This window comes from Myotis yumanensis, unplaced genomic scaffold (assembly GCF_028538775.1).
Source record: "Myotis yumanensis isolate MYYU_CA2020_CCGP unplaced genomic scaffold, mMyoYum1.0.hap1 SCAF_6, whole genome shotgun sequence".
NCBI lineage: Eukaryota > Metazoa > Chordata > Mammalia > Chiroptera > Vespertilionidae > Myotis > Myotis yumanensis.
Window position 1 is genome coordinate 702526 of NW_027223757.1, and position 25498 is coordinate 728023.

Below are 25498 nucleotides of genomic sequence, written 5' to 3' on the forward strand. Positions count from 1 at the left end.
CTGCCCCGTGTGTCTGCGTGGGCGTGGGCGTGGGCGTGGCACCTGCTCCCTCACCCCCTGCCGTGTGCGGGCACCTGAGAAGGAGTGGCCACTGCCGTCTTTTACGACGGGAGTGCTGGTGACCTTCAGTCCGTGGGCCACAGGCCACCACGCCAGTGGTTTCAGGGGACACGTGAGCTGGGACACACGAGGGCCAGGCCGTCCGCTGGTGGTTTTGCCTTTTTCAGAGTCGTCAGGCTGCCGGCTCCCAGGCCCACGTCAGAGAGGAATCGCTTTGCATTCAGCTGAGGGAAGAGGACAGGGCTGGGCCTCCCAGGTCCCAAGTCTGCAGGGCAGCCCGGGGGAGCCCTGAGTCTGAGCAGGGCTGGGGCAGGAGCTGGAGCAGGGGCAGGGGCAGGAGGGCTGTGCACACCCTCTAACCACAGGGCCAGACCCCCGGGCAGCAGGAGGCCCGTACCTGCCTCGGACTCTCTCACAAGGTGGGCAGGAAGTGACCCAGGAAGTGACCAGAGGCCATAAGAGCGAGGCTGTCAGTTTCTGCTGCTGAAGGGACTTGGTGGCCTGCAGGGGACGGTGTTTCCGGGCGGGGTGGCCATGGCGCTGGCTCACTTCGCTGGGTGACCATGCGCAGGAGACTGAGAGGGGTGGGTCCTACTGCCCCTGCAGCCCCTCCAGGTACCTTGCAGTGGCCCTGGTCCCGGCATCCGCGTGGCCCTCTCCTGTCCCGAGAGGGGGCGTGGTTGGGAGTCACCGAGGCGGGGAGGCCCAGCAAGTGTTTATTTGCATTCCAGTCGCGCTGCTCACAGCCCAGCATTTACAGCCTGGACCTTGTCCTGCCGGGGTGGCCGGACCCTGGCCCTGCCCTTGTCCTCCCCCAGCCAGGAGCTCCCCACAGCACCCCATCTTGGGAAGCCTACAGCTGGGTGCGTTTGGGGTCCGGCACCCCAGCTATGGCCGGACGGAGGGGGAGGGCCCATCATGTGGTGGACGCAGACCATGGCTGCTGGGCCCGCCCTGCCGTCCTGACCACTGTCTCCTGCAGGAGAAGCCCTGGCCGGAGAGATGGCCGCGGAGGACAGGGACGTGCTGGTGCTGCTGCCCACGCGGGAGCGGCTGCGGCTGGTTGTGGGGGTGAGTGCTGGGGAGGGGCCGACTGTGGGGGGGCCGTGGGGTGAGCGGGGGCCGTGGGGGGCCGTGTGCTCATTGCCCTCCCCTCTCTGACTGGATCCTGTCACATTGTTGTTGGCCCTCACCTGAGGGTGGTTTTTCCATTGACTTTTAGAGAGAGATGGAGGGAGAGAGGGAGGGAGGGAGGGAGGGAGGGAGGTTGGGAGGAAGAGAGAGACAGGGATGTGCTTCCACACGTGATCCAACCTGCATGCCCTTGGCCAGGACTCGAACCCGCTCAGCCCTGCTCTCAGGAGGGGCCTGCGATGGGCGGGGGATCAGGGCCCAGCAGGGGCTCCCGGGGGGCACCGCACTCCGCACCTGCCAGCCCGGGGTGGAGCGATCGCCCCCGATGAAGGCGGGGCCTCCCCCCTCAGGTTCTCACAGGCTGCCCTGGGCGGTGGGGGGGGAGGGGGGCCTGGTCTTCAGTCACCAGGACATGAGCGCTGGCTGCGGTCATGGGAACAGCCTGGCAGGCTCCTCCCCCCCTGCCCTGAGCCGCCGCTCTTGCAGGTGCAGGCCACGGGGCGGGAGCTGTTCAGGCAGGTGTGTGACGAGGCCGGCATCAGGGAGCCCCACTTCTTCGGCCTCTGCGTGGTCAGAAGTGAGTCAGCTCTGCCCTGGGACCCTGACCTCCGACCCCACCGGGGCTGAGTCTGAGGGATCATTCCCTGCTCTCCCGGCCCCGAGAGCCACGCCTGCTCCTAACTCCCGCTTCCCGGACCCTGGCTGCTTTGTGCCCGGCACCGCCGCCACCGCAGCCCTGGGCTGGCCTGGCGGGGCCCGGGGTCCCTGCAGGAGCCGGGCCCCCTGTGCACGTGTCGCCTCCCACCAGGACCGGCGGCCCCTGCCCGGGTCGGAGCCGAGGCGGCATCCTGCCTGGAGGGCTCCTCCCTCGGGGTCCGGCTCCGAGTGCGGTTTCAGACGTGGCTTCCCCCGGCCTGAGCGGTCGGCCGGCCGAGGTGTCGCGGCGGCAGCTCCTCCCTCTCTGCTTCCCCTTCAGACAACGAGTACCTGTTCATGGACCTGGAGCAGAAGCTCAGCAAGTACTTCTCCAAGGACTGGAGCCGGGAGCGGCCGGAGGTGCGGGGCGCTGGGCGGGGGTCCCGCTCTGCCCCCGACCGCCCTGTGCCTGGGCCGCCCCAGGTGGCGCCCGCTGCCCCTCGTCCCAGCGCGTCCAGAGGGCAGACAGCGGGCGGGCGGCCTGGCTGCTAAGACCCCAGCTGAGCGCAAGCGGGGAGAGACGTGTGGCAGGCGACTCCTGGGGCTGTCCGCTCTCACCGTCCGCGTGGCCCCTCTTCTCGCCCCCACAGGGCAGGAGGTCCAGGGCCCCGTTTGTGGCCTTCCTCCGGGTGCAGTTCTATGTGGAAGACGGGCGGCTGATCAGGTGCGTGCAGGCCGCAGGGGCCCCCTGGAGCGTGGAGGCCCCGCCGGGCCAGGCTGCGTCCCTTGGGGCCATAGCAATCCTTTGTAACGGGGTCCGTGAGGCCGCGTGAGAAGCGTGGGGTTGTCAAGCGGGTAGATTTGTTCTCTAGGTGGGGATGTGGGCAGGCACGGTGGGTTTGAGGTTTCTGCGTCCGGGGCAGCGGAGCCGCCCTCACCCACCCGCCCCCTTCCCAGCACCCGGACGGGCCGGCACCTGTACTACTGCCACCTGAGGGAGCGGGTGCTGCAGTCCCAGGGCACCCACTGCGAGGAGGCCTACTTCCTGCTGGCGGCCTACGCGCTGCAGGCCGACCTGGGCAACCACCGGGCCCGCGCCCACGTGGGGGGCTACTTCGAGCCCCAGGCCTACTTCCCGCAGTGGGTAAGGTGTGGAGTGGGGGCGAGGACCGCGGGGACTGGGGGCGGCCGTGGGCGGGCGTGGTGGGACGGCCGTGGGAGGGCGTGGTGGGGCGGCCGAGGGTGGACGCAGTGGGACGGCCGTGGGAGGGCGCTGTGGGGCGGCCGTGGGTGGGCGCAGTGGGGTGGGCGTGGTGGGGTGGCGGGTGGTGGGGCAGGAGGGCCTCACGGGCCTCCACTCTGTGGTCAGATCATCGCCAGGAGGGGCAGCGCCTACCTCCTCAGGCACGTGCCCGCCCTGCACCGCGAGCATCGGGGCCTGAGCCCCAGGGAGGCCGAGCTGCGCTACATCCGGGAGGCCTGCCGGCTGGAGGACGTGCCCGTCCACTTCTTCAAGCTGTTCAAGGTCCCGCCGGCGCCGCGGGGAGAGGGGGCTCAGGCTCGTGGCTGCCCCGGGCGGTGGGGGGAAGCAGATGCGCGGCCACGGCTGGGGGGGTGACACTGACCTCGGGACCGGGACCCACAGTGCGGGTGGCCCTCGTGGTGGAGCTGCCGTCCTGGCAGCGTGGCCTGGCCCCGGGAGCAGTCACTGCAGGGAGGGTCCGTGTCCGCGTCCGGGAACCAGCCAGGGAAGGGCTCTCCAGCAACGAGGCCGCCCCACGCCGGGACAGGGGGGCTGCGGGGGAGGTGTCCCCCGTTCTCCTGCTGTGTCCCTGCAGCAGGTGTCCCAGGCAGCTCGGCACTGCTCTCTGGGGAGTGAGACGAGCCCGTCAGCGGGGAGAGAAAGTCGGAGAGAGGAGGCAGGAATGGGGTCCGGATCTGCCTCCAGGGAGGGAAACGGAGGGGCTGGGGGACCCTGCTTGTCCCTGGGGAGCCCCCTGACCTCCCATAAGGGGTCTGACCTCTGACATGGGTGTCCTTTTAGGATAAGAAGGAAGAAAGACCTACCATTGTCCTGGGACTGACCCTCAAAGGAATGCAGGTCTATGAGGTGAGGGGTGGAGCCCCCAGAGCCGCCCCCCAGGGCTGGTGCCCCGTCGCCGGCTGACCCGGCCCCTGTGCCCGGCAGGAGGTGAACCACACTCCGCAGCTGCTGCAGGACCTGCCCTGGCCCCGCATCGGGAAGCTGGCCGTTCTGGTGCGCGTCGCCGGGTCTGGTGGAGGGGGATGGGTCTCAGCCCCCGGGGCCCAGGGGAGCCTGACACTCCGTTCTCCAGCGTCCCTGCGCGGTGCCCAGCCTGACGCTGTGCAGCGGGCGTGGAGACCTCCCCACCCTACAGGCTGTCCCGCTGGCCCCCGACAGCTCTGGCTCCCAAGGGGGCGAAATAAAGAGAACGAGGAGGAGGCAGAGACGCATGGTGGGCCAGCCGGCTTCCAGACACCCCACCCACGTCCCAGCCCCACAGGCCCCGGGCCCAGCCCTCGGGGCCACGAGCAGGGTGGGGTCCGAGGCCTGGGGTCCGTCCAGGGACGTGCACACCACCTCACCCAGGGGAGTGTCTGGACTTTTCATAACCTCGAGCGGGCGCCCCGCTTGCCTGAGCCCCTAAACGCACACCTGCCTGTGGGATTAGATGCGCCAACAGGAACCGCGGCCGCCGCCCAGGGTGGGTCTGGCCGCCGGCTCACACGCTGCCCCTGTCGTCCTGGTCCTTGTCGATCCACCTTCTCCTCCTCCAGGGGAAGAAGTTCAAGATCCGGCCGGACGGGCGGCCTGTGACCCGCAAGCTGGAGTTCTACACGGGCTGCGCCATCCGCTCCCGCCACCTGCTGCGCCTGCTCCGTGCCAGCCACCAGCTGCACCTGGCCCTGCGGCCCGCGCTGGCGCAGCTGCTGCTGGAGGAGGCGCGAGGTGGGCGCCGCCCTCCGCCCCCCTGCACTCCCCCCACCTCCACCCGTCGGGGCCTGTCATCTCGGGCCTGGGGCATGGGCGTCCCCCCAGGAGGATCTGGTCGCCTGGTGGTGATCCCCTCCTCCGCCCCCTGTGGGGAGCCCAGTGCAAGGGGGGGCCGAGGGGTGCGAGCGTGTGAGCGTGTGTGTGCGTGCATGTGTGTGCATGCGTGTGCACTCCTGCTTGCGTGTGTGGCTGCTCAGCGGTTCCTCACAGACGTGATGTGAGCTCCCGGCCCTGCATGGGTTCACCAGTTGTGACACATCCCACCGGTGGCCCGGGCTGTCACCATGGACAGGCAGACCCCGATCTCCGGCAATCCTTCGCCCCACGCACTGCGTCTCCCGGGGCCTCCATCAGACGAGGCGGCACCCCAGTCCCCAGCGCTCACGTCGGCTTCCCTGCCCCTCTCCCTGCAGAGAAGAAGTGTTACCGGGAGACATACATCAGCGACACGCCGGACACGCCGGAGCTGGGCCTGTGCCCCGCGGGCCGCCGGGACAGCGGGGACAGCAGGGGCAGCGGCCAGCGGCGACCCTGCCGCCTCTCACTGCTCTCGGCCGACAGCCACGGCAGCTCCCACGCGTCCGGCATGGAGCCTGGGGAGATGTCAGTAGACGAGCCCTCCGGGGCCGCAGCCCTCCCCGGGGAGGGGGCGTCCTGCGGCTCCAGCCTCAGCCCGAGCAGCGGAGACACAGCGGGTGGCAGTGGAGGCCGGCCCGGGCCCGAGGGGGACACGCAGGACCCGGGGCACCGGGGGAGCGGTGAGTGAGCACCGAGCAGTGTCGCCGCGCGGAGGCAGGACCGCGGGGCCGGGGCTGGGACAGGAGGGGCCTGCGGGGGTGGCGGGCGGCAGTGGCGGTGGCGGTCCTCCGTCCTCTGTGCCGCTGACCACAGAGGCCTCGGCGCGCAGGACCCCGCCGGCCACACCCTCCTTTAGGTGGGCCGCGCGCACAGGTTCCTCCCCTCGCACCTGCACTGGCTTCGGTCAGTCCCCACAGCAGGGCCTCACCAGCGGCTCCCTGGGCTCAGGGCGCTTCCGCCATGCGTCCTGGGGTCTGGGCCCTAAAGTGGTGACTGCGGGGACCAGCCTCAGGGCCTGCCCACCCAGGGCCACCCAGGGCCACCCAGGCCCACCCAGGGCCACTCAGCATCACCAGGGCTGCCGGGGGCCGGGCAGGACCACCAGGCCCCAGGGCACCCGGGTCGGAGGGTTGGGGGCAGCCGTCCACGGGGCCAGAGTTGTCCGCCTGCTCACGCCCCTCCCTCCCTTGCAGCCTCTGGCCCCCGGGCGGTGGTGCAGGTCACGCTGGTCAGCATGCGGGGCTGGAGCACCGAGGCCCTACACCAGGTATGCCCCCCCCCCATGGCCCAGCCCACCCCATGGGGCCCAGCGTCCCCCTAGGCCCATGGTTGGCAAACCGCGGCTCGCGAGCTACATGCAGCTCTTTGGCCCCTTGAGTGTGGCTCTTCCACAAAATACCAGGTGCAGGCGTGCACATACAGTGCGATTGAAACTTCGTGGCCCATGCACAGAAGTCGGTATTTTGTGGAAGAGCCACACTCAAGGGGCCAAAGAGCCGCACGTGGCTCGCGAGCCGCAGTTTGCTGACCACGGCCCTAGGTCCATAGGAGGGTCCTGGGCAGAGACCCCGGAGCCAGAGCCTGGCGGGGTGGGGGGTGGGGGCGGGTTCCCTTGGCCTCAGCGTCTGAGTGAGCACTGGCCTGCAGGCGGGGTCCCCTCTGGCCGTGTGCTCAGTGCGGCCCTGTCCACCTGCACCCCACCGTCTCCGACTGTGGGTGCCCACGGGTGCGGGGGCAACTCCCCCTGCAGCAGCAGGAGGCCAGGCCGGGGTCCTGGGTGCCAGGCGGGGGGCGGGGGCGGAGGGGGTCCAGGCCTGGCTGGGAGCTGGCCTGGGGGAGAGGCCCTGGGAGGAGGAAGGACAGGAGGGAGAGAGAAGCTGGCCAGAGACCAGGGTGGGGTCTGCCCGTGTGGCTGGGGCTCCCGCCCAGGGTCTGAGGCCAGCCCTCCCTGCACCGAGCAGGTGGCCTCGTCCAGGGCCCGTGGCTGAGAGCAGTTCAGCTGGACCCCAGCCTGGACGGGACCAGGCGGCTCAGAGCCGGGCCCTGCGGCTCCTCCCGCGGGAGGGCTGCTCCTGACCCCGGGACTGAGCTCATTCCTAAACATCCGACACCTCGAGCAGGGATCCTGGTCCCATTGGTTAAAACAGAAACAGAACCAGCCCGGCCCAGCCCCTCAGAGCGGGGTGGGTCAGCCTTGGGGCGGGCCCTGCTCCCCACGGAGACCCCAGCTCCCCCTGGTGCAACTCCATCCCGCGAGCGTCCCCCGAGACGGACAGGCGTGGGGGGACCCCTGTCACTCACCCGCTGCCCGGGGACAGTGGGGGTGCAGGGCTCGGTGGGGGTCGGGGGCCATGGGGCGGTAGGGGCTGTCGGGGCTCAGCATTAGGGAGGCGGGACAGATGGGGGAGCGGCCTCCCACTGGCTGTGACAGAGCAGGACTCCCCTCGGTCTCCCCGCAGATCCCGGGGGCGGCCCCCCGCCACGCCCACGCGGACCCGCACACCCGCAGCCTGGAGGACCTGCGCCCGCGCCCCGTCCCGCGCGCCACCCGGAGGCCCGTGCCCGCCCCGCGCAGCTGCCCCCCGGGGCCCGCGCCCCGCCTCTGCCTGGACCTCAGGGGGGACCCGCGCCTGGAGGAGGTCTCGGTGTAGCCACGGGAGGCTCGGTCCGCCCGGCAGCTCCGCCCGCGGCACGGGCTCTGTGCGCGGCTCGGGGGCCCGGCTGTTCACATGGAGGCTCGGCCCATGCGGGGCTCCCCCGGGACGCAGGGCTCCGCCCGCAGCCAGCTCGGTCCACGGGGTGCGGCTCCGCCGGCCGCCAGCCTGACCCCCTCCTGTGCCGGCGGGGCCACCGGGGCCTCGGGCGCCTCCTGGTCGTGATCGCGGTCCGGTGTGGAACGGACTCGGCCTCGGCGCTGGGGTGACGAGCAGTCCCCGCTCAGGACACGGGGCGAGTGGAGCGGGGCTCGTCCCAGGAGGGACCCCGATTCCCTCTGCACGGCCCCGCGTGGGCGCTCGGCGAGCGCAGGGCTCCGCCAGGCTCCCCAGGCCTCTCCCGTGCGGCCGCTGCGAGCCTGGGCCCCGGACGAGGCCCCTCCCTGGGCCTGGCCCAGCTCTGTCCCCCAGACCCCCCGGCGGGTGCCCCGTCCGCCCACAGCGGTGTGGGCCCCGGGTCCCCGCAGACCTCCCCCCCCCACACCCCCCACAGGAGCGCGCACAGCGGGTCCTGAACACACCTGGCTCCTCCCTCCGGGCAGTGGCCCTGGCTCACCTGTGGCTCCCGGGCCTCCCCCCGCCCCCCGCCCCGTGCCCAGCACCTGCACCCACACCCCGGCCGCCTGTGGGCGAGCTGACCTGTGCGCTCCGTCACCGGCCCTGAGTGTGTTCAGGTCGCTGGGAGCCACTCCCACACAGCTGGTCCCTGACGCCATGGTCCCCCCCTGCTCTGCGCCTGCACCCTGGCCACTGCCTGCTGCCCGCTGCCTGCGCCTCCCCCGCCTCCCTCGCTGCCACAGGAGGGCGCTGGCGGCACGTGCTGGGCCTGGGCAGGTGGGTGGGTGGGGCTGGACTCGGGCGCCTGGCAGCTCAGGGCTGTGTGGTCTCTGTGGGTGCAGACTGAGCTCCCCCTCATTCCTAACCCACCCCCCTAGTTGAAGGTGCCAGCGCCAAGGGCCATGGAGGCAGGGACCAGCGCCCGTGCCCCCCCCCTCCCCCCCCCCCCCCCCCCCGACTGAGGAGCAGGGCAGGGCGGGCCCTGGGGCTCCTATTTCTGTCCCTCCTCCGGCCGGTGGGCGGACATGGAAATGGTGTCCCCTAACCGCCGGGTAACCCTCCCAGGGTGGCCTCCCGCCCTCCCCGCCCCCACCCCCCCCCCAGGAGTGCCAGCCCAGCTCAGTGAGGGGGGGAGGGGCAGAGGGGGGCGGCCCACCCCTCAGGAGGGCGGAGGCTCCTTGGAAAAGCCAGAAAGAGAACCTCGCCCGGCCGGCGTGGCTCAGTGGCTGAGCGTCGACCTATGAACCAGGAGGTCACAGTTCCATTGGTCAGGGCACATGCAGGGATTCCGGCTGGATCCCCAGTGCGGGGCGTGCAGGAGGCAGCCGATCCATGACTCTCTCTCATCATTGATGTTTCTCTCTCTCTCCTTCTCCCTTTCTCTCTGAAACCAATAAGAACATATTTTTTAAAAAATAAATAAAAGAAAGAGCATCTTTTCCTTTTGTGTCCAAAGGTCTCGTAGGCAAAATGTATCTCAGGAAACTGGGTCTGAACCGCGGGGAACGGGTGGTGTGTGAGGGGCAGGTCGGGCTGGCTCCCGGCCCCCGAGGCGTGGTGGGCGCTGGGTGGTCCCTGGTTGTGGGTGCACCTGGCAGCCCTGCTCTCCCCCACACGTGTCTGTGTGGCCAGAAGGAAGGCCACCAGGTCCCTCTGGACTCCCAAGAAGCAGGTGGTGGCTCAGGAAAACGTGGGCAGAAATGCCACCCCCCGCCCCCAGCCTGGCTGGCCAGGTTTGGACAGAGGTCAGAGGCTAAGCTCGTGGATCTAGACTTCAGGACCCCCGAGGGCTCGTTCAGCGCCCACTCCGGGGCCAGCCAGCAGGGCTTGCTGGGGCCTGGGGCTGAGCCTGGGCTCCGGGCGCTGCCGTGGCTGCTGCCCTGCTGGCGTGGGACTTAACAGGGAGCCGGGCAGTTTGGTTTGGCAGGAGCTGCCAGGGCAACCTGGTGGGGGGGGGGTCCCCAGGATATTCCCAGTTTCCCAGCCATGGGCCCAGGCCCAGAGTGCACCTGGGACCAGGCAGCTCGTGTGTGAACTCGCGTCCCACGCCCCGCGGCCTGGGTCCCGGCCTGACCGGCTCTTAGGGGCAGACTCTGGGGACGGGACACTCTTCTCCAGAAAAGCGCTCGCCGTGCTGCTGCCGCCCCGGATGGGGAGGGTGTGGCTCCTGGTCCAGGGCACGTGCTGGGCTGCAGGCTCCTCCCCGCCCTGGTCAATGCCCGTGCCGGGGGCAGCCAGTCCACGTCTCTATCTGCCCCCTCCCTCCCACGCTCGAAGAATCAACGGGAAAATATACGTGGGGATTTAAACACAGTCAGGCTTTCATGTACAGGGGAGGGGAGGGAGCTTGCACGACTCCCTGTGAGGATCTAGAAAGGCACCCACTGCACAGGCGGCCAGCGCTGCGGACAAGGGCACAGCAAGGGCACACCTCTTCCTGCACTGCCCTCCCCGGGGTGAGGTTTGAGAGCAGCTGATGGAGGACGGGCCTCATCCAGAACCGGGGGCAGACAGGCCCCGCCCAGCGGCCACGTGTCCCCACAGGGCCTGGAGACTTTGAGGAGGCGGCTCCTCGTCCTGCCAGACGGGGCCGTGACCCCGGAGGGACCGCGCTGTGCGGAGGACGCGGAGCCAGGGGGCGTGGAGTTTGTCGGGGACACAGAGCCACCCCTGGGCCCAGGTCGGTTCCGGACCCTGAGCGCAAACCTGGGAGCTTGGCCCGGTTGGTGCGAGGAGCCGGCCTTGGGGCTCCGTGTGCCCCCCCCCACCCGCCCGGACAGCACCGCTCTGCTCTGCGCTGCCCCCAGGACCCGCCTCCCGGGGCTCCCGCTGCCGTGGCCGCGTGGCCTGGCTGGCTCGTGGGCTCCTGTCCGTGTCCGTGGCCGTCACCATGGAGAAAACCAGGGCCGTCACGTCCGATGTAAAGAGTTCATTTCAGGCGTGAACATCACATGTGCCGTCGCGGCAGGAAACAGGTGGGGGGGACGCAGCCCACAAGCACCCGCGCTCCTCACGGGGACCCCTGGGGGCCGGGCGGCCCCGCCCGCCCTGCCGCTCCACCTGCCGCGCGCGGGCCCCGAAGCCCAGGCTCTGCAGCGTCTCGGCCACGTGCTCCCGGCCGGGGGACACGCAGACGATCACCAGCAGCTTGGCGTCGCCTCCTTTAAAGAGAGAAGTGAGAAGGCCCTGGAGGGGAGGCGGCCTGTGGGCGCGGCCACGGGGGCCAGGGGCCCAGGAGCCACAGCGTCCTCCCTCCAGGCCCTGGGACTGAGACCTGACACCAGGCTGAGGGGCCCCGGCGGGCTGCTGCCCAGGAGGGACGCCAGGCTTCTGCCAGTGGGACTGGCGCCTCCTTTGCCTTAAGGACAACAGGTGGGGGGGATGAGCAGTGTGGGGCGGGGGAGGGGGGTTGCAGGGAAGGAGGAGCTGAGGGACCAGGAGGGACGCACCCCCTCCATGAGCGAGGCCGACTCCCATGTCCCCACTGCTTATGGGGGCACTGGTCCTGGGGATCAGAGCCCCAGGGGCCTCTCAGGCGCAGAAGCCATGAATTGTAACCCTGGGACCTGCTCCCCACAGACCAGGATGAGCTGCGGCTCAGAACAGGGCCCCCTCCCCCATGTTCGGGTCCTGTCCCCCCGCCCTGCAGTCCCCTGGAAGGAGCCGGCCGCGTGCACACCCACAGACCCACCCGGGCAGGACAGCAGAGTGCGGAGTGGGGTGGGCACACAGTGCTGGGAACGTCGAGGAGGGCCGCGGACCTGAGAGCCAGGGGTCCCCGGGAGTCTCGGGGACACGTTACCCAGGGCGTCCTGCAGCAGGTGGGTGAGCTTGCTGTTGCGGTAGGGGACGTGGGCTCGGCGTGCCGCCAGGGCCGCCAGGACGTCCGCCAGGGCCGCCAGGCTCCGGTTGATGAAGGACGCCTCCCTCAGGGCTGGTCCCCTCGCTCCAGACGCCCCTGGGACCGTCACACACGGAGGCGAGAACCAGGAAAGCAAATGGGGGCTCCGGGCAAGAGGCACTGGGAGTCCCCCCGGGGGCAGCACGAGGTCGGGGAGACCTTCTCGAGACAACCTACACGGCCACCGACAGGGGGCGCTCTCAGAGGCCACGCCCTTCGCTCCTGGACTGGCCCGGGTGGTTGCAGGGGTCAAGGATTTGAAGGTCACCTTGGAGGGGACCCCATGCTGGGGACCCGCGGTGGCTGCTCACAAGCCCTCGGACAGGAGCCCACACCCAGCTCACCCCGGAGGACGGTCACTCACCTGCACACTCGCTGCCCGCCAGGTCCACCAGCTGCAGCCTGGCACGCACCTGCCCCGCGGGCCGGGTGCCCGGGGACCCGGGTGAGGCTCTGCGGGGAGCGGGCGGCCTCCTCCCTGTCGCTGGTGGGGACGGCGAGGGGCAGCCGGGCGCCTGGGGCAGCGACGGGCTGGACCGAGGCTCAGCTGCAAGGACAGTGGCACAGGTGTTCCGGAAGCTTCCCTCACCTTCCGTCTGCGCCCTGAGCTCCACCCCAAAGGGACGGACGGACGGGTGCGTGACGTCCTCTCCCACGCGGACGAGTGACGCTGAGCGGCTGCACGGAGGGGGCGTCGCTGCCACTGTGGAAAGTCGGTCCCGCGAACACTGGCCGGGCTTCTGAGGAAGGGCCGGTGATGACACCGCGAAACCCACCAGAAACCCAGCCGCCTCGCCGCCCGGGCGCAGACCCACAGCTCCTGCTGGGGAGCCCACAGACCCGGCCACACCCTCACGGGAGAGGGTGTCAGCTCCGTCCGGCGCGCTGCTTCTGAACAGACACCGGACGGGCGCAGTCACGCGGAACAGGGAGCCGCAGAAGCACAGCGTCTAACAGCGTGGAAACCACGGTGCCATCACCTGTGCGGGCGCGCTCCGTGCGGACACTGGCTCGGGCTTGATGGTCAGGGCTCCCCGCAGCGGGAGCCGCACCCCCTGCCGACCCTGGGGCGAGGCCGGCCTGCGCTCGGGGGCAGTTCTGGGCTGGCGGGCGCTGGCTGTCCCGTGGCACCTGCACGGCTTCCCCGCGCCCGCCACCTGGGGGCCTCGTGGCTGCGACCCGACCCGGGTGAGGAGCCCCGTCGGGTGTCGGCCTGAGGCCAGGCTTTTATTTCTGTGGTTGATCCTCACCTGAGGACAATTCCCTTCGGTTTTTAGGGAGAGTGGGAAAGAGGGGGAGAGACCGAGAGAGACATCGATGTGAGAGAGACACATCGACTGGTTGCCTCCCGCACGCCCCCGACCTGGGCCGGGATCCAGCCTGCAGCAGAGATGCGTGCCCTTGACTGGAATCGAACCCAGGACCCTTCTGTCCTTGGGCCGATGCTCTATCCACCGGGCGGCACCAGCAAGGGCCAGATCAGGCTACTGCCCAGGCCGTGCTGCCAGCGGCCGACTGTGGGCACCGCGCGGGGCTCTGCGGTGGCGAAGACCTCGGACCTGCCAGCCGCGTGTCCCTTTCCTGACGGAACCGCCGTCACCTTCTAAACTGACGTCGCATTTGGAGCTTCATTCACGGTGAAGCATCACGCGCCTGGGCACCCATGGGCCTGCCTCCGTCCCTCCCACGCTGGGTCTTACTGAACCAAGTGGCCTCCTCCCTCCCACCCCAGTGTCCCCTCCTTCTCGGCCCCGGAGCCCGGTGGCCTCTGGGGTTGGACCCCAGACCCTCCGAGGACACGGCTGCCGTTACCACCCCGGGGGCCTGTGAGGCCTCAGACCTGCGGGCGCCTACGTGAGCGAAGTGGCGTGCAAGCTGACCAGGCACAAAGGGCCACTTACGGGTGCTGTCCCCGGAGGCGGCCGCGGTCAGAGTCACCGTGACGACCAGGTGAGAGCGAGAAGAGTCCGCGTGCACAGAGGTGGCGCGCTTGGCCCGGCGCTGCAGGCCGGCCCCCACCAGCTCCGTCAACTCCCCTGCGCTCCCGACAGACCTGCAAGGGCGACAGGGCGACCCTCACACCAGATCAACGCTAGAAAGCACACGCGTCACTTCTGTTGATGCTGCCACCTGCTCCCCCCACACAAGCCGCCGACACAGTCCGGGCCTCCTGCAGCAGCCAGCGCTCGTCTCTGCCACACACTCAGGGGTCATGGTTTCAGTTTATTTTATTTTTTTAAATATATTTTTATTGGTTTCAGAGAGGAAGGGAGAGGGAGAGAGAAACATCAGTGAGAGAGAGAATCATGGATCGGCTGCCTCCTGCACGCCCCACACTGGGGATCGAGCCTGCAACCTGGGCCTGTGCCCTGACCAGGAATCAAACCCTGGTGTCCTGGTTCCTAGGCCGACGCTCAGCCACTGAGCCAGCCGGCCGGGCTGTTTCGCGATTTTGAAAGGTAATTCTAAGGCACACTGACATGTGCAGCGTGCACTAAGCATGAAGTCACAGCGATCGCTCATGGACAAAAGGGCTGATCGGTGACCGGGTCGTGGGGAGGTCGCGCCCCCAGGAGCCCACACGCGGCGCCCGGAGGTACTCACAGGCAGGTCAGCGGGGACACCTCCGTCCTCCCCTCCCTGGTGGTCAGCACCTCGAGCCTGAGCCCGGCCGTCGCTGCGCAGCCGTCTTTGGCCAGAAGGTCGAAAATGTCGTTGTTGTAAACCTCCACGATGGAGACCTCGACCCTGGGTCTCTCCGAGGGATCTTCTGACATAAGCCTGGTGGGCGGGGCGGGAGACACGTGACACAGGAGAGAAGCCATCGGGGGACGTAGGACACCCCCAAAGACGGCGGCCAGAGGTGGTTCCAAGGGAACGTGCTCCTACTCCCGGAAGCCGTGTGCCCGTGAGTGCCGGGCCGGTCACCACCGGCCACGCTGGGGACAGTCAGCCCTATTTCTTTTTAAAATATACTGTGATTGGTGTCAGAGAGGAAGGGAGAGGGAGAGAGAGAAGCATCAGTGATGAGAGAGAATCACGGATCGCCTGCCTCCTGCACGCCCCACACTGGGGATGGAGCCCGCAACCCGGGCCTGTGCCCTGAGCAGGAACCCTGACCTCCTCGTTCATAGGTCGAGGCTCAGCCACCGAGCGCGGCGGCCAGGAGAGGGTGAGGAACGGTGTTGGGAACGCAGCTTTTGTACCGCGTCACCATCCCGATCAACGCGTCAGCCACCAGTCCCTGCGTCCTGAGCCCACAGACGAGGAAGCGTGGAGGCGGCGGCCCCGACCTGGTCGCCCACCGGCTCTGGGAGCTGCGGAGGCCATGTCGGCAGCGAGGACAGCGGACAGCGGGCGGTCAGCGCCGGCCGGCCGTGGGGCTTCTTCAGCGGAAACTCTGCTCTGTTACTGGGAGACCGAGACCCGAGCTCTCGGCTCAGTTCCAGAAGCGCCTGCCCGGCACCGGGACCGCCCGGCTCCAGAAATAACTAACTTCTCACCCTGGCTGACGGGACAAAGTTAAAGATGGGGAGGCTGAGCCCTTAGGGAAAACCCCAGGGCCCCCAAGGGCAGGGCGACCGCAGCCGGCCCCTCCCGCCCCCCTCGTCCCTGCGACAGACAATCTGACTCCAGCTCCTGCTTGGTGCCCAGGAGAGGCCGAGCCCGGCCGGGAGCCCAGTGACCAGGACGTGTCTGCACCTGAGGGACACGCCCGGCGCCCCCCCAGGACAGGAGAGCTAGGACCCCGGCCATGACGCCCTCGAATGAGCAGCTGGAAACGCCACGACGGCTGCGCTGGAAGGAAACATAAGCTAAATTCTCTGGAAAAAAGCCTGTCGGCAAAGAGTCTGCATTTCTCGATTCTCAGCGGCGAGGGTGCTGGGGCGCCCCACGGACGGCGAGGCCTCAAAGGGAGAACCTAGCGCGCCAACCAGGGTGCACTGACCCCTCAGCGCGGCTGATTCTGCGAACAGCGCTGTGCAGCAGCCGCCTCGCCCGAAGCCCCTCGCCAGCGCCTGCAGCAGCAGCGCACAGGCCTCACATGCAGGCCCACTCCTCCCGCGGCCCCGGCACCTGAAGAGCTCCTGGGCGGCCCTGGGGATGAGCCCGGCGTCGCCCTGCGCCGCGCCCGGGGGCTGCGGGCCCAGCATGGTGTAGGTCTTCCCGCTCCCGGTCTGGCCGTAGGCCATGATGCAGACGCTGTACCTGGAAGTGAACGGGGCTCAGGGGGCAGCCACACGGCTCCAGGGGACCCGTCCCCCACAGGAACGCCTGCCCCGGCACCGCCTCTGTGACAGCCTTGCTCACGGCCCTCCTGGACCTGCGGCCGCGGTTTGCTAAGTGGTCCCGGGGCAGCCTGGTGGCGCAGCAGGGACTGAGCCACACCAGTCACACACGCATCCCCTCGCCGCCGTGTTTCTCGTGTCAGCGTTCCCTCTGGGACCCGGGCTGGTCCCCGCCCCCAGCACACGCCCCCCCCGCGGAGTCCCGCCCCCGAGCCCACTCACTCCAGCTTCCGGGGCAGCAGGGGGCTTGCCTGTGGGAGCTCCTCTCCTCAAACCAGGCTGCCTGTGCCCTGGCGGGTGCTCAGTGGTCGGAGCGCCGGCCGCCGCCCCGGATGGGGAGGGTGTGGCTCCTGGTCCAGGGCACGTGCTGGGCTGCAGGCTCCTCCCCGCCCTGGTCAATGCCCGTGCCGGGGGCAGCCAGTCCACGTCTCTATCTGCCCCCTCCCTCCCACGCTCGAAGAATCAACGGGAAAATATACGTGGGGATTTAAACACAGTCAGGCTTTCATGTACAGGGGAGGGGAGGGAGCTTGCACGACTCCCTGTGAGGATCTAGAAAGGCACCCACTGCACAGGCGGCCAGCGCTGCGGACAAGGGCACAGCAAGGGCACACCTCTTCCTGCACTGCCCTCCCCGGGGACTTGGGAGCCCGGAGGGCCAGGTCCCCTCTGTGCAGGCGGGTTGTCCCCCGACCCTGCACTTTGGGGAGCTGCCCCGCAGCTCACTTCACAGATGAGGGATCCTGGCGACCCACACTTCCTGCCACTTGGGTTATGAGCCCCGATGCCAACGGGAGGACCCAGACATTTGAAAGAATATTTGGCATGTTCTTGCCGTGCAGGCGCAGCTGAGGGGCCCTGGTGCCGACCGGCAGGGCCCGCCCTTGGCGCCACCGGGGACGGCGAGGGGCCACACTGCACGCACCACGTGTCCCGCGCCCTCCCTGGCGCGTCTACGTGTCTGTCTGGGGAGGACCCCTGACCGCAGCAGGTACACCAGCTCTTTTATTTCATTTTTAAAAAATATTTTTATTGATTTCAGAGAGAGAGGAAGAGAGAGGGAGAGAAACATCAAGGATGAGAGAGAATCACGGATCGGCTGCCTCCTGCACACCCCGCACTAGGGATGGAGCCTGCAACCGGGGCCTGTGCCCTGACCGGGAATCAAACTGTGACCTCCTGGTTCATGGGTCGACGCTCAGCCATTGAGCCGTACGGCCGGGCACACACATGACGCATCCCGAGGCCAGATGCTTAGGACGCAGCCGTCGGCCTCGTATTTGTACAGGCAGCTCCGGCGAAGGTCGCGCCAACCACCAGCCTTTGCTGTTTCTGGAATCTGCTCACTAAAGAAAGGCTCTCCCAGCCTCTCGCCCTGGCTGGTGTGGCTCAGTGGGTAGAGCGTCGGCCTGCAGACCAAAGGGTCCCGGGTTCGATTCTGGTCAGGGCACAGGCCCGGGTTGCGGGCTCGATCCCCAGTGTGGGGCGTGCAGGAGGCAGCCGATTAGTGATTCTCTCTCATCATGGATGTTTCCATCCCTTCCTCTCCCTTCCTCTCTGACATCAATAAAAATATATTTAAAAAAAAAGAAAGAGCGAGCTCTCCCGGGTTCCAGTGGAGGACGTGCCCCCTGGATGTCAGACCCAGGACCCCCTGAAGCAGGGCCTCGGGGTGGCAGCGGGTGGCGAGGGGGGGACGTGACGTGCAGACACGCGGCCCTGTGACCTGACCCCACAGCAGTCACGGGCACCTGAGGCCTCCACTGGCGTTTGCATGGAGCTGGGCCCACTGACCTGAACCACGTCCCAACTCACCCGTCCAGCAGAGACGTGAGCAGGGGGCACACATCTGCAAACACCGCGGCCTGGCCCTCCGCCGGGCCGTAGACCCTGAGGAGCAACGCGACATGGAGCGTCGTTAGGGGGAGGGGCTCTGGTACCAACACCCCAGCTGGGAACACCCCCTGTGCTCCCCCCACACCCCGACGCCATCCAGACTCATCGTTTCCATCAATAAAAGATTGTAGCCCAGCCAGTGTGGCTCAGTGAGCATTGACCTATGAACCAGGAGGCCACGGACCGATTCCCGGTCAGGGCACAGGCCCGGGTTGCGGGCTCGATCCCCAGTGGGGGGCGTGCAGGAGGCAGCTGGTCCGTGATTCTCTCTCATCCTGGATGTTTCTATCTCCCTCTCCCTCTCCCTTCCTCTCTGAAATCAATAAAAATATATTTTAAATTAAAAGATTGATTTTATAACTTTTCAAGGCAGCAGAGGGTGAGGCAGAGTGGAGAGTCATTTCCTCGGCTTTGAAAGGGAAGAAGCTGAAGCAAAGCAGCAGCAGCAAAGAGGAGAGGAAGCCGCGTGGCTGCGGCCTAACTGCTCCCGGCGTCGGTCCGACAACGACGCGTCAGCATCGGCCTCTGCGCGGCGTCCAGTGAGTATCATTCACTTTCACGGCCAAGCTCTTCGCGTGCTGTCTTCCTGGCCGGGTCAGTGCACGGACGGCAGCCGCACAGCGGGACCCCCGCCCGCTCTGACGGGCCGTGTGGCCAGAGGGCGCGAACGCGAGGAGGCAGGGGCCCCCGCAGCCGCGCCCGCCGTGCCTGAGACCAGATGGAGGCGACCAGACAGCAGGCGTCGGCGGAGCACCGAACACGCAAAACGAGCACGCGGTTCTGTGTGTGGGACTGAATGTGCTTCCATTTTAAACGTGTTTCCTGGACACACGTTCCTGTTTAGCTGCCGCCAGACTGCTCCTGCCGTGGGAGCAGCACGTGACTGTCGGACTCCGGGCCCTGCCCCCGAGGCTGCCGTGCCGCACCCCTGGGAGGCCACGCAGAGGGAGCGAGTGAGCGAGGGTGAGGGTGGGCTCCTCGATGACCTTTTAACCGTCCACCCCCAAGTCAATCAAATATGAAAGCAGATGGGACAGCGAGCGGCCCAGGGTGCCTGCGCTCCCACGTGACCCAGGCCTGCTGGCGACTCAACCGGAACCCGCCGTGGAGGCCGCAGCGCCCACCTCAGCGCATGGAGGCCATGGGGGACAGCCGTCCGTCCGCCTCTCCGAAGGGGGTGGCGCTTTTAGAAATCACGGCATCGCCGTTGTCACGCGCCGAAGTTAGCGGTGCCAATGTAAGAAACCCAAACCTGCGAAGAACTGTTGTGAGTTTGAGCGGAAACGGCCAGCACATGCAGGGAGCAGCGTCGCCATGGGTGCAGGTGCCGCTCCAGAGGAGGGCAGCCTGGCACCTGGTTTTGCCTGACAGTCACAGGAGAAGACGTGGGTGGGTCACGGGAAGGCCACTGGCGCGGGATTAGGGAGGCGGGAGGAAGCGGAGGGGGGGGGCGGAGGGGGCCTCCGGAATTGGATGACAAGTAAAATGATAGGCACACACTTCCTTCTACGCAGGTGGGTGCAGGTCGTTAACACAACAATGAACTCACTACCAGCCGTGCCCTGGGGGGTCCGGAAAGAGGAAATCACTGTCACCTTCCAGGGACCTGTCACCAAGGATGCGGATGCGGATGCGCAAGGACCACAGGCTGTCACGGTCAAGACTGACCTCGTCGGGAAGACGCCCGCCGAGGAGGTGACCACCACCATAAACTCCTTCAATGAAGTTTTCTTTCTGGCCACGCTGTGCGGTCCTGTAGGGCCTCCCCTGAGCTGCCAGCACTGGCCCCTTCTCACCCACAGCAGCCACTCCTTAGCATCGGCCCCTGAAGGTCAATGTCCGCGTTTCTCCATCTCTAATAAGTTCGTTTTCCAAAACCCTGACACAAGCCAGGTGCTGGGTAAGCACACGGCTGTCCCCCAGGCCTCCACCTGTGAGCACGGCTGCCCCCCAGGCCTCCACCTGTGAGCACACGGCTGTCCCCCAGACCTCCACCTGTGAGCACACGGCTGTCCCCCAGGCCTCCACCTGTGAGCACACGGCTGTCCCCCAGGCCTCCACCTGTGAGCACACGGCTGTCCCCCAGGCCTCCACCTGTGAGCACACGGCTGTCCCCCAGGCCTCCACCTGTGAGCACACGGCTGTCCCCCAGGCCTCCACCTGTGAGCACACGGCTGTCCCCCAGGCCTCCACCTGTGAGCACACGGCTGTCCCCCAGGCCTCCACCTGTGAGCACACGGCTGTCCCCCAGGCCTCCACCTGTGAGCACACGGCTGTCCCCCAGGCCTCCACCTGTGAGCACGGCTGCCCCCCAGGCCTCCACCTGTGAGCACACGGCTGTCCCCCAGACCTCCACCTGTGAGCACGGCTGCCCCCCAGACCTCCACCTGTGAGCACACGGCTGTCCCCCAGGCCTCCACCTGTGAGCACGGCTGCCCCCCAGACCTCCACCTGTGAGCACACGGCTGTCCCCTAGGCCTCCACCTGTGAGCACACGGCTGTCCCCCAGGCCTCCACCTGTGAGCACGGCTGTCCAGGTCGAGGGGCGGGAACCTGGCACCCCCAGCAGGAAGCGCCTCCCCCGAGAGCCCCTGCAGGCGCAGGTTAACGCAGGGAATGGAAAGGGCGCCGTGTAGAGCGAGGCCCGTTCACCTGTGCACCTGGTGCCCACGTGCTCCAGCCCCGGGTGCGGAAAAGTGTGTCCCTGCTGCTTCACAATTGGCCACACGACGGGGTGACTGCACCTCCTCATCAGACCTCGTGGGAACGCGGGTCTGTAACTCCTGTCTAACGGCCTCCTGACAAGCACTTACCTCTCAAAGTTAAACGTCTTGTGGATGGAGTGGTGACCGGGCCGGCTGCACCTCACCAGGACGGTCTCCTAATGGGAGAGGGTGAAGGCGTGAGGCCCGGCCAGGCTCAGCGGCGACCCCGCGCCGACCCTGAGAACAGAGTCCAGGACACAGCCCCGCCCGCTCCGTCGCCATCTGCGCCGCGTTTTCCCAGACGGCACGGCTGAGTGGCCGAGACAGAGACCGTCCGGCCCTCAGAGGCGGCCACCCTGACCCTCGGCCCCTCGGAGGGTCTGCTGCCCGATGTGGGGGCCAAAGCCAGGGCCAGGCAGGGAGCCTGGGGCCCCGGCCAGCACAGGCCCGGCCGACCTGAGGGCACACGCACACCGGAACCTCCTGGCTCAGCAGGGAGAGCAGACGTAGGGGACCGGGCTGCGCGGTGGGGCTCCCGCTCGCTAGTACGTGACTTTGCCCACGACGGCCGACAGCCGCGCGCAGGGACGCAAAGGCCGTGTCCAGCCAGAAACGCGGCCTCAGCTCAGCTTCACTTAAAGCAAAAACATCTGAGCTGGTTCCAATTCTAAAGCCAAATGCAAATTCATGGAGAAACAGGGGACAGGGAAGAGTTAAGGAACTGCCCTGGCCGGTGTGGCTCTCTCGGCTGGAGCATCCCAGGCACCCAAAGGCTGAGGGTCCGATCGCTGGTCGGGTGCGTATGGGAGGGGCTCTGGGTCCTGTCACCCCAAACTCTGAAGCAGATACGGGCGCGGCCTCGCGGGAAGGGCAGAGCCCAGGCTCCTGGCTCCGAGCCCGTCGGACCGCGGCCGCCGGCCCCCTCCCTGCGGCCTGGTCTCTGGAATTCCTCTAAAGTCATGCCAACGTGCAACCCCAGTGCCCGGGCGAGCTGCACAGAAACTGCCCCAGACGGTCGGATGTCTCCAGGCACCTACGTTTCAGTCATAAAGACAAACGGGAAATGCACAGGCTCACCAGGCCTCACCCCGAGGCTCAGCGACGCCATCTAAGGAGCCTAAGAGGCCACAAAACAAGCCTGAGCCCAGAGACCCCGGGGAGCCCTGGATGCGAAACGGCCTGGAGATGCGCCCGGAGCAGAGTCTAACCTTCGCCAACAGCTCGAGGCCCCTCCTGCAGCTCACAGGTCCTCCACATCGCGACCCCACGCAGCCCTCATCTCCCGGTGAGACCCCTTTCCTGGGCTGTCACAGGGTCCTTTCACCTAAACCCCGACGACACCCTCCCTCGGGGGCAGGCACAGCCAGGCTGAGCGTTTCCATGGAAGAAGCAGGGCCGCCTGGTTGTATCTATTTTCAGAGACGCGGCCCTGCCTCCCATGGACACATGTGCTCCTGTGGACGCCACGTGCTCACCACGGATGCCATGTGCTCAGGGGACGCCATGTGCTCACCGTGGACGCCACATGCTCACCATGGACGCCACATGCTCACAGGGATGCCACGTGCTCACCACAGATGCCACGTGCTCCCGGGGACGCCAGTGGTCCTGACCTTGCTCGGGGCCCCAAGACCCTGCCTTGAAGGACGGGCTATTTGTTAAGCGCTGTCCTTGCACAGCCCGCAGGTCACGCAGGCCCACATACACACAGGTGTGCACTCCACACAGACCCTACCCCACACGGGCCCTACCCCACACGGGCCCTACCCCACACGGGCCCTACCCCACACAGGCCCTACCCCACACGGGCCCTACCCCACACAGACCCTACCCTGCACAGGTGGGCATACCACACCGGTGCACAGGTCGGGGCAGGGGGCCACTGGAGGTCAACAGAAACCAAGAAACAAAACCACCTTCCTCACTGAGCCTGCGTGGGACGGAGCAGGGAGGGCTCACGGTCACTCCGTCTCGGAGGCACCTCAGAGGGGACACCTGGGGAACGTCTGCGCCACCACAGACAGCTCCTCCCATTCACTGGCCAGGAAACGCCACTCACGTCGTCCACCGCGTGGGCCACGTCTCCGGACGCAGAGCTGAGGGGAGAACAGCGTTAGAACACGCCACCCAGAGCCCGGGGCCCCGGCTTCGGCTGGAAAACAGGAGGCGTGTGGTTTCACGGCCACTTCTATGATTTCCCCGTAAAACACATACGCATCATGCACATGTGCACATGCACTCACATGTACCCACACGTACGCACACACGTGTGCGCACTGTGCAGAGCAAATGACCTGCTGTGTGACACGGGGCCGTGAGGCTCGGCGGCTGTGGGCAGCGCGGGGCGGATCCGACAGTGGACTCTGATGTTCCCCTGCAGCTCCTGCGACAGCAGAGGCCTTGTCCTGAGCCGGGCGGGCGGCCACCGCGGACCCGCCTCCTCCCCTCAGGTCCTCGGATGGAGATGTGTGCGGGGATTCCTACCCCCAACTCCACTTCTGACAAATCCCTACCAATCACTGAGCACCCTGTCCCCTTGCAAGGTCCCACCACTGCCTCGCGCACCCGCCCTGGGAGGGAAGCGCCAGCCCCGTGGCTCCCCTGCCCCTCCTGCCCTCTCTGGTCGTCCCTCCTGAGGTCCCTGCGGGCACAGGAGGCGCCCACACGCTCACCACCAGGCAGTTGTGCAGCTGCCGCCGCCTCTGCCTCTCTCGGAGGAAGCGTGCGCTCAGCTCCTGCCAGGACTGCTCCAGGCGCAGGGCCCTGGCGCGCCACGCTGGGAGGGGTGGCTCCCATCACAACGAGGTTCCTGGGAGGGAGCCCCCGCTGGCTCCCACCCACCTCCTCCAAGGGCAGGACATTTAGAAAGACCAGGGCAGGAGGTGCCCAGGGCTGTGGGCGGCATTAGGGCCACTGCGGGGGCTGCTGTGCGCTGACCCCGTGACTAACAACGGGCACCGGGCTCAGCACCGCTGGTGAGGAAACGGACACCAGGCAGCCAGGGCCCCAACACCGGAGGTTTCCACGGAGACCCCGGAGGAGGGGGGCGGAGCCTGGGCTGCAGGGACAACCCTGCCTTGACTTCTGGGCAGCCAAGCCCTTAGCTGACAAGGGAGGACATGACATGTGAGCGGCAGGGACCAGGAGGACCGACAAGTGGACACTGAATGCCAGGCCTGCGGGCCCCGCTTCCCACCGGGCTCGGGACGATGGCGCACAGGGTGGGAGGGGGCCCCTTACACGGCTGCGCCCCGTGGTGCTGCGCGCTCTGCACGGCCGCCAGGACCTGGGAGAGACAGTCCTGCTGCTGGTCCCGGCAGCTCCGGAGAAGGTCCGCAGAGGAGGCCCGGAGTTCCCGCAGGTCCCGGCGCAGCCGCTGCAACAGCAGAGGCCCCGGTTAGTACCCCCGGCTGGCACGGCCACCGGGGACGGCCACAGACACGTCTATAAGGCAGGACGGAGCAGCTGCCCGGACGCACATCGGTGTCTGTGAACTCCACCTGCCCACACCCCAGCGCGCTCAGGGCCGCCCGCGGTGCTGGAGGGAACAAGCCCGGCTCAGCTCCAGCGCCCGGCGCCCCGGCCTGTGGTTCCTGTGTCAGCGTTTGAGGCATTTCCACAATCGAGTGTTTCCCTAGCGTCCCCGGAAGCCGCTCCCTGCGCGGGGAAGGCTGATCTGAATGCTGACCTCCTCGGGTGCTGGCTCGGTCCCCTCGGACCCGGACCCGGGAGGCAGCTCTGATCCACGCTGCAGACTCCGCCCCAGTGCGTGCCAACCCACCACAAACTGCTCTTTAATTCAAAATGTTTTCACGTCAGACCCTCCTTTAGTCTCTGCGTTTGCAAGGCCATCACGCAGGCCTCCCCTGAGCTGCCGGGCAGCACGCGGCCCCCTCCGTCCGCACCCGCACAGGTGCTTTCGGGGTGCTCTGTGTGGTCAGTGGGAGAGCAGAGCCCAGGTCAGCCCGCCGACTCCAGCAGCAGCGCCGGCTCCACCACCTCAGGGCAGGGCAGCAGCCGCACTGCAAGGCCTGCGGGACCCCCACAAGCAGCTCTGCTCCCCAAATCAAGGCCCTCTCTGCCCCAGACCGGGTCCCGGGGGCCACAGGCCTCACACAGCTGACCAGACCAGCACCGAGCGAGTCACCCACAGATCCATCCCCGTGGCAGGGTGTCTGCCCTGGCGCCTACCTGAGCCGCCTGTTGCAGCCGGAGGAGTGAGCGTGTCCTCTGGGGATGGCCCTCGGGCCATCTCGTGTCCGCCGTCCCCGCCAGCCTTAGGCGCTGAGGTTGTAGAGAAAAACAGAGGGTGCCGCCTTCCAACCCCGCCTCTGAGCGGTTGTTTTCTCCGCAGGGGACAGAGTCTGCGTCAGGGACACGCCCAGCCACAGCTGCACCCAGGCGGGCAGGAACCAGCCACGGAGGAGGCCGCCCGCGGGGGCGCTTGTGATGGTGGGACTCGGGACAGCATCAGGAGGTGCAGGGTGTCTGTGAAAGCCCAGGAGGGCGGGCGGATGCCAGCATCAGAAAGAGCAGCCCGAGAGGCACAGGGGCTCCTGCGGGCCTGGGGACGAGGGGACGTGCTGGGCATCTTCAGGGACAGTGCCAGGCCAGTGGGGGTTCTACAGGAGCCCAGGTGGTCAGGCGTGGACAGCCCACTCCAGGCTCCCTGGTGACAGAACGCGTCCTTGCCCAGCCAGCACCGTTCACGTGGCGGGGGGGGGGGGGGGGTGGGGGGGGAGGGGAGGGGAGGGCAGGGGGGCGGTGAGAGCAGGGAGCTCGGGCTGCAGATGGGGCGGGCAGGGGCCGTGGGAGACTGACCACTGAGGTCCGCCCACTGGGCCTCACAGCTCAGCCACAAGACGTGGCTCGTTACCTGGGCCAGTCTCAGGTGAAGAGCAGCATTTTCCGTTTCCAGCTCAACGATTCGTTCTTCTTTGGCCTCCAACCAAAAGAGGGAGAAGTGTCCACATCAGAGTCATCGGTGGCCACTCCCACCCCAGGACCAAGTC

At 67.7% G+C, this 25498-nt stretch overlaps 2 protein-coding genes across 2 annotated transcripts; one reads left to right on the forward strand and one right to left on the reverse strand.

The window, feature by feature from the left end:
- The first annotated feature begins 826 nt into the window (after nucleotides 1-826).
- On the forward strand, nucleotides 827-9130 carry FRMD1 (FERM domain containing 1). The gene is made up of 13 exons (XM_070419152.1): nucleotides 827-923; nucleotides 1043-1131; nucleotides 1681-1771; nucleotides 2171-2250; nucleotides 2481-2554; nucleotides 2788-2974; nucleotides 3200-3355; nucleotides 3875-3940; nucleotides 4019-4087; nucleotides 4630-4801; nucleotides 5260-5604; nucleotides 6118-6191; nucleotides 7384-9130. The coding sequence occupies exons 2-13, from the start codon at nucleotides 1063-1065 to the stop codon at nucleotides 7573-7575; spliced, it is 1575 nt and encodes a 524-aa protein (XP_070275253.1). The 5' UTR covers nucleotides 827-923; nucleotides 1043-1062; the 3' UTR covers nucleotides 7576-9130.
- A 1374-nt stretch (nucleotides 9131-10504) lies between these two features.
- KIF25 (kinesin family member 25) lies at nucleotides 10505-24100 on the reverse strand. Its single transcript, XM_070419072.1, has 13 exons — nucleotides 23966-24100; nucleotides 23727-23862; nucleotides 23159-23262; nucleotides 22781-22869; nucleotides 22546-22582; nucleotides 20595-20662; nucleotides 17701-17775; nucleotides 15674-15805; nucleotides 14201-14377; nucleotides 13498-13649; nucleotides 11961-12143; nucleotides 11498-11653; nucleotides 10505-10856 (listed from the first exon to the last, which is right to left on the reverse strand). The coding sequence occupies exons 1-13, from the start codon at nucleotides 24098-24100 to the stop codon at nucleotides 10630-10632; spliced, it is 1671 nt and encodes a 556-aa protein (XP_070275173.1). The 3' UTR covers nucleotides 10505-10629.
- Nucleotides 24101-25498: the final 1398 nt, after the last annotated feature.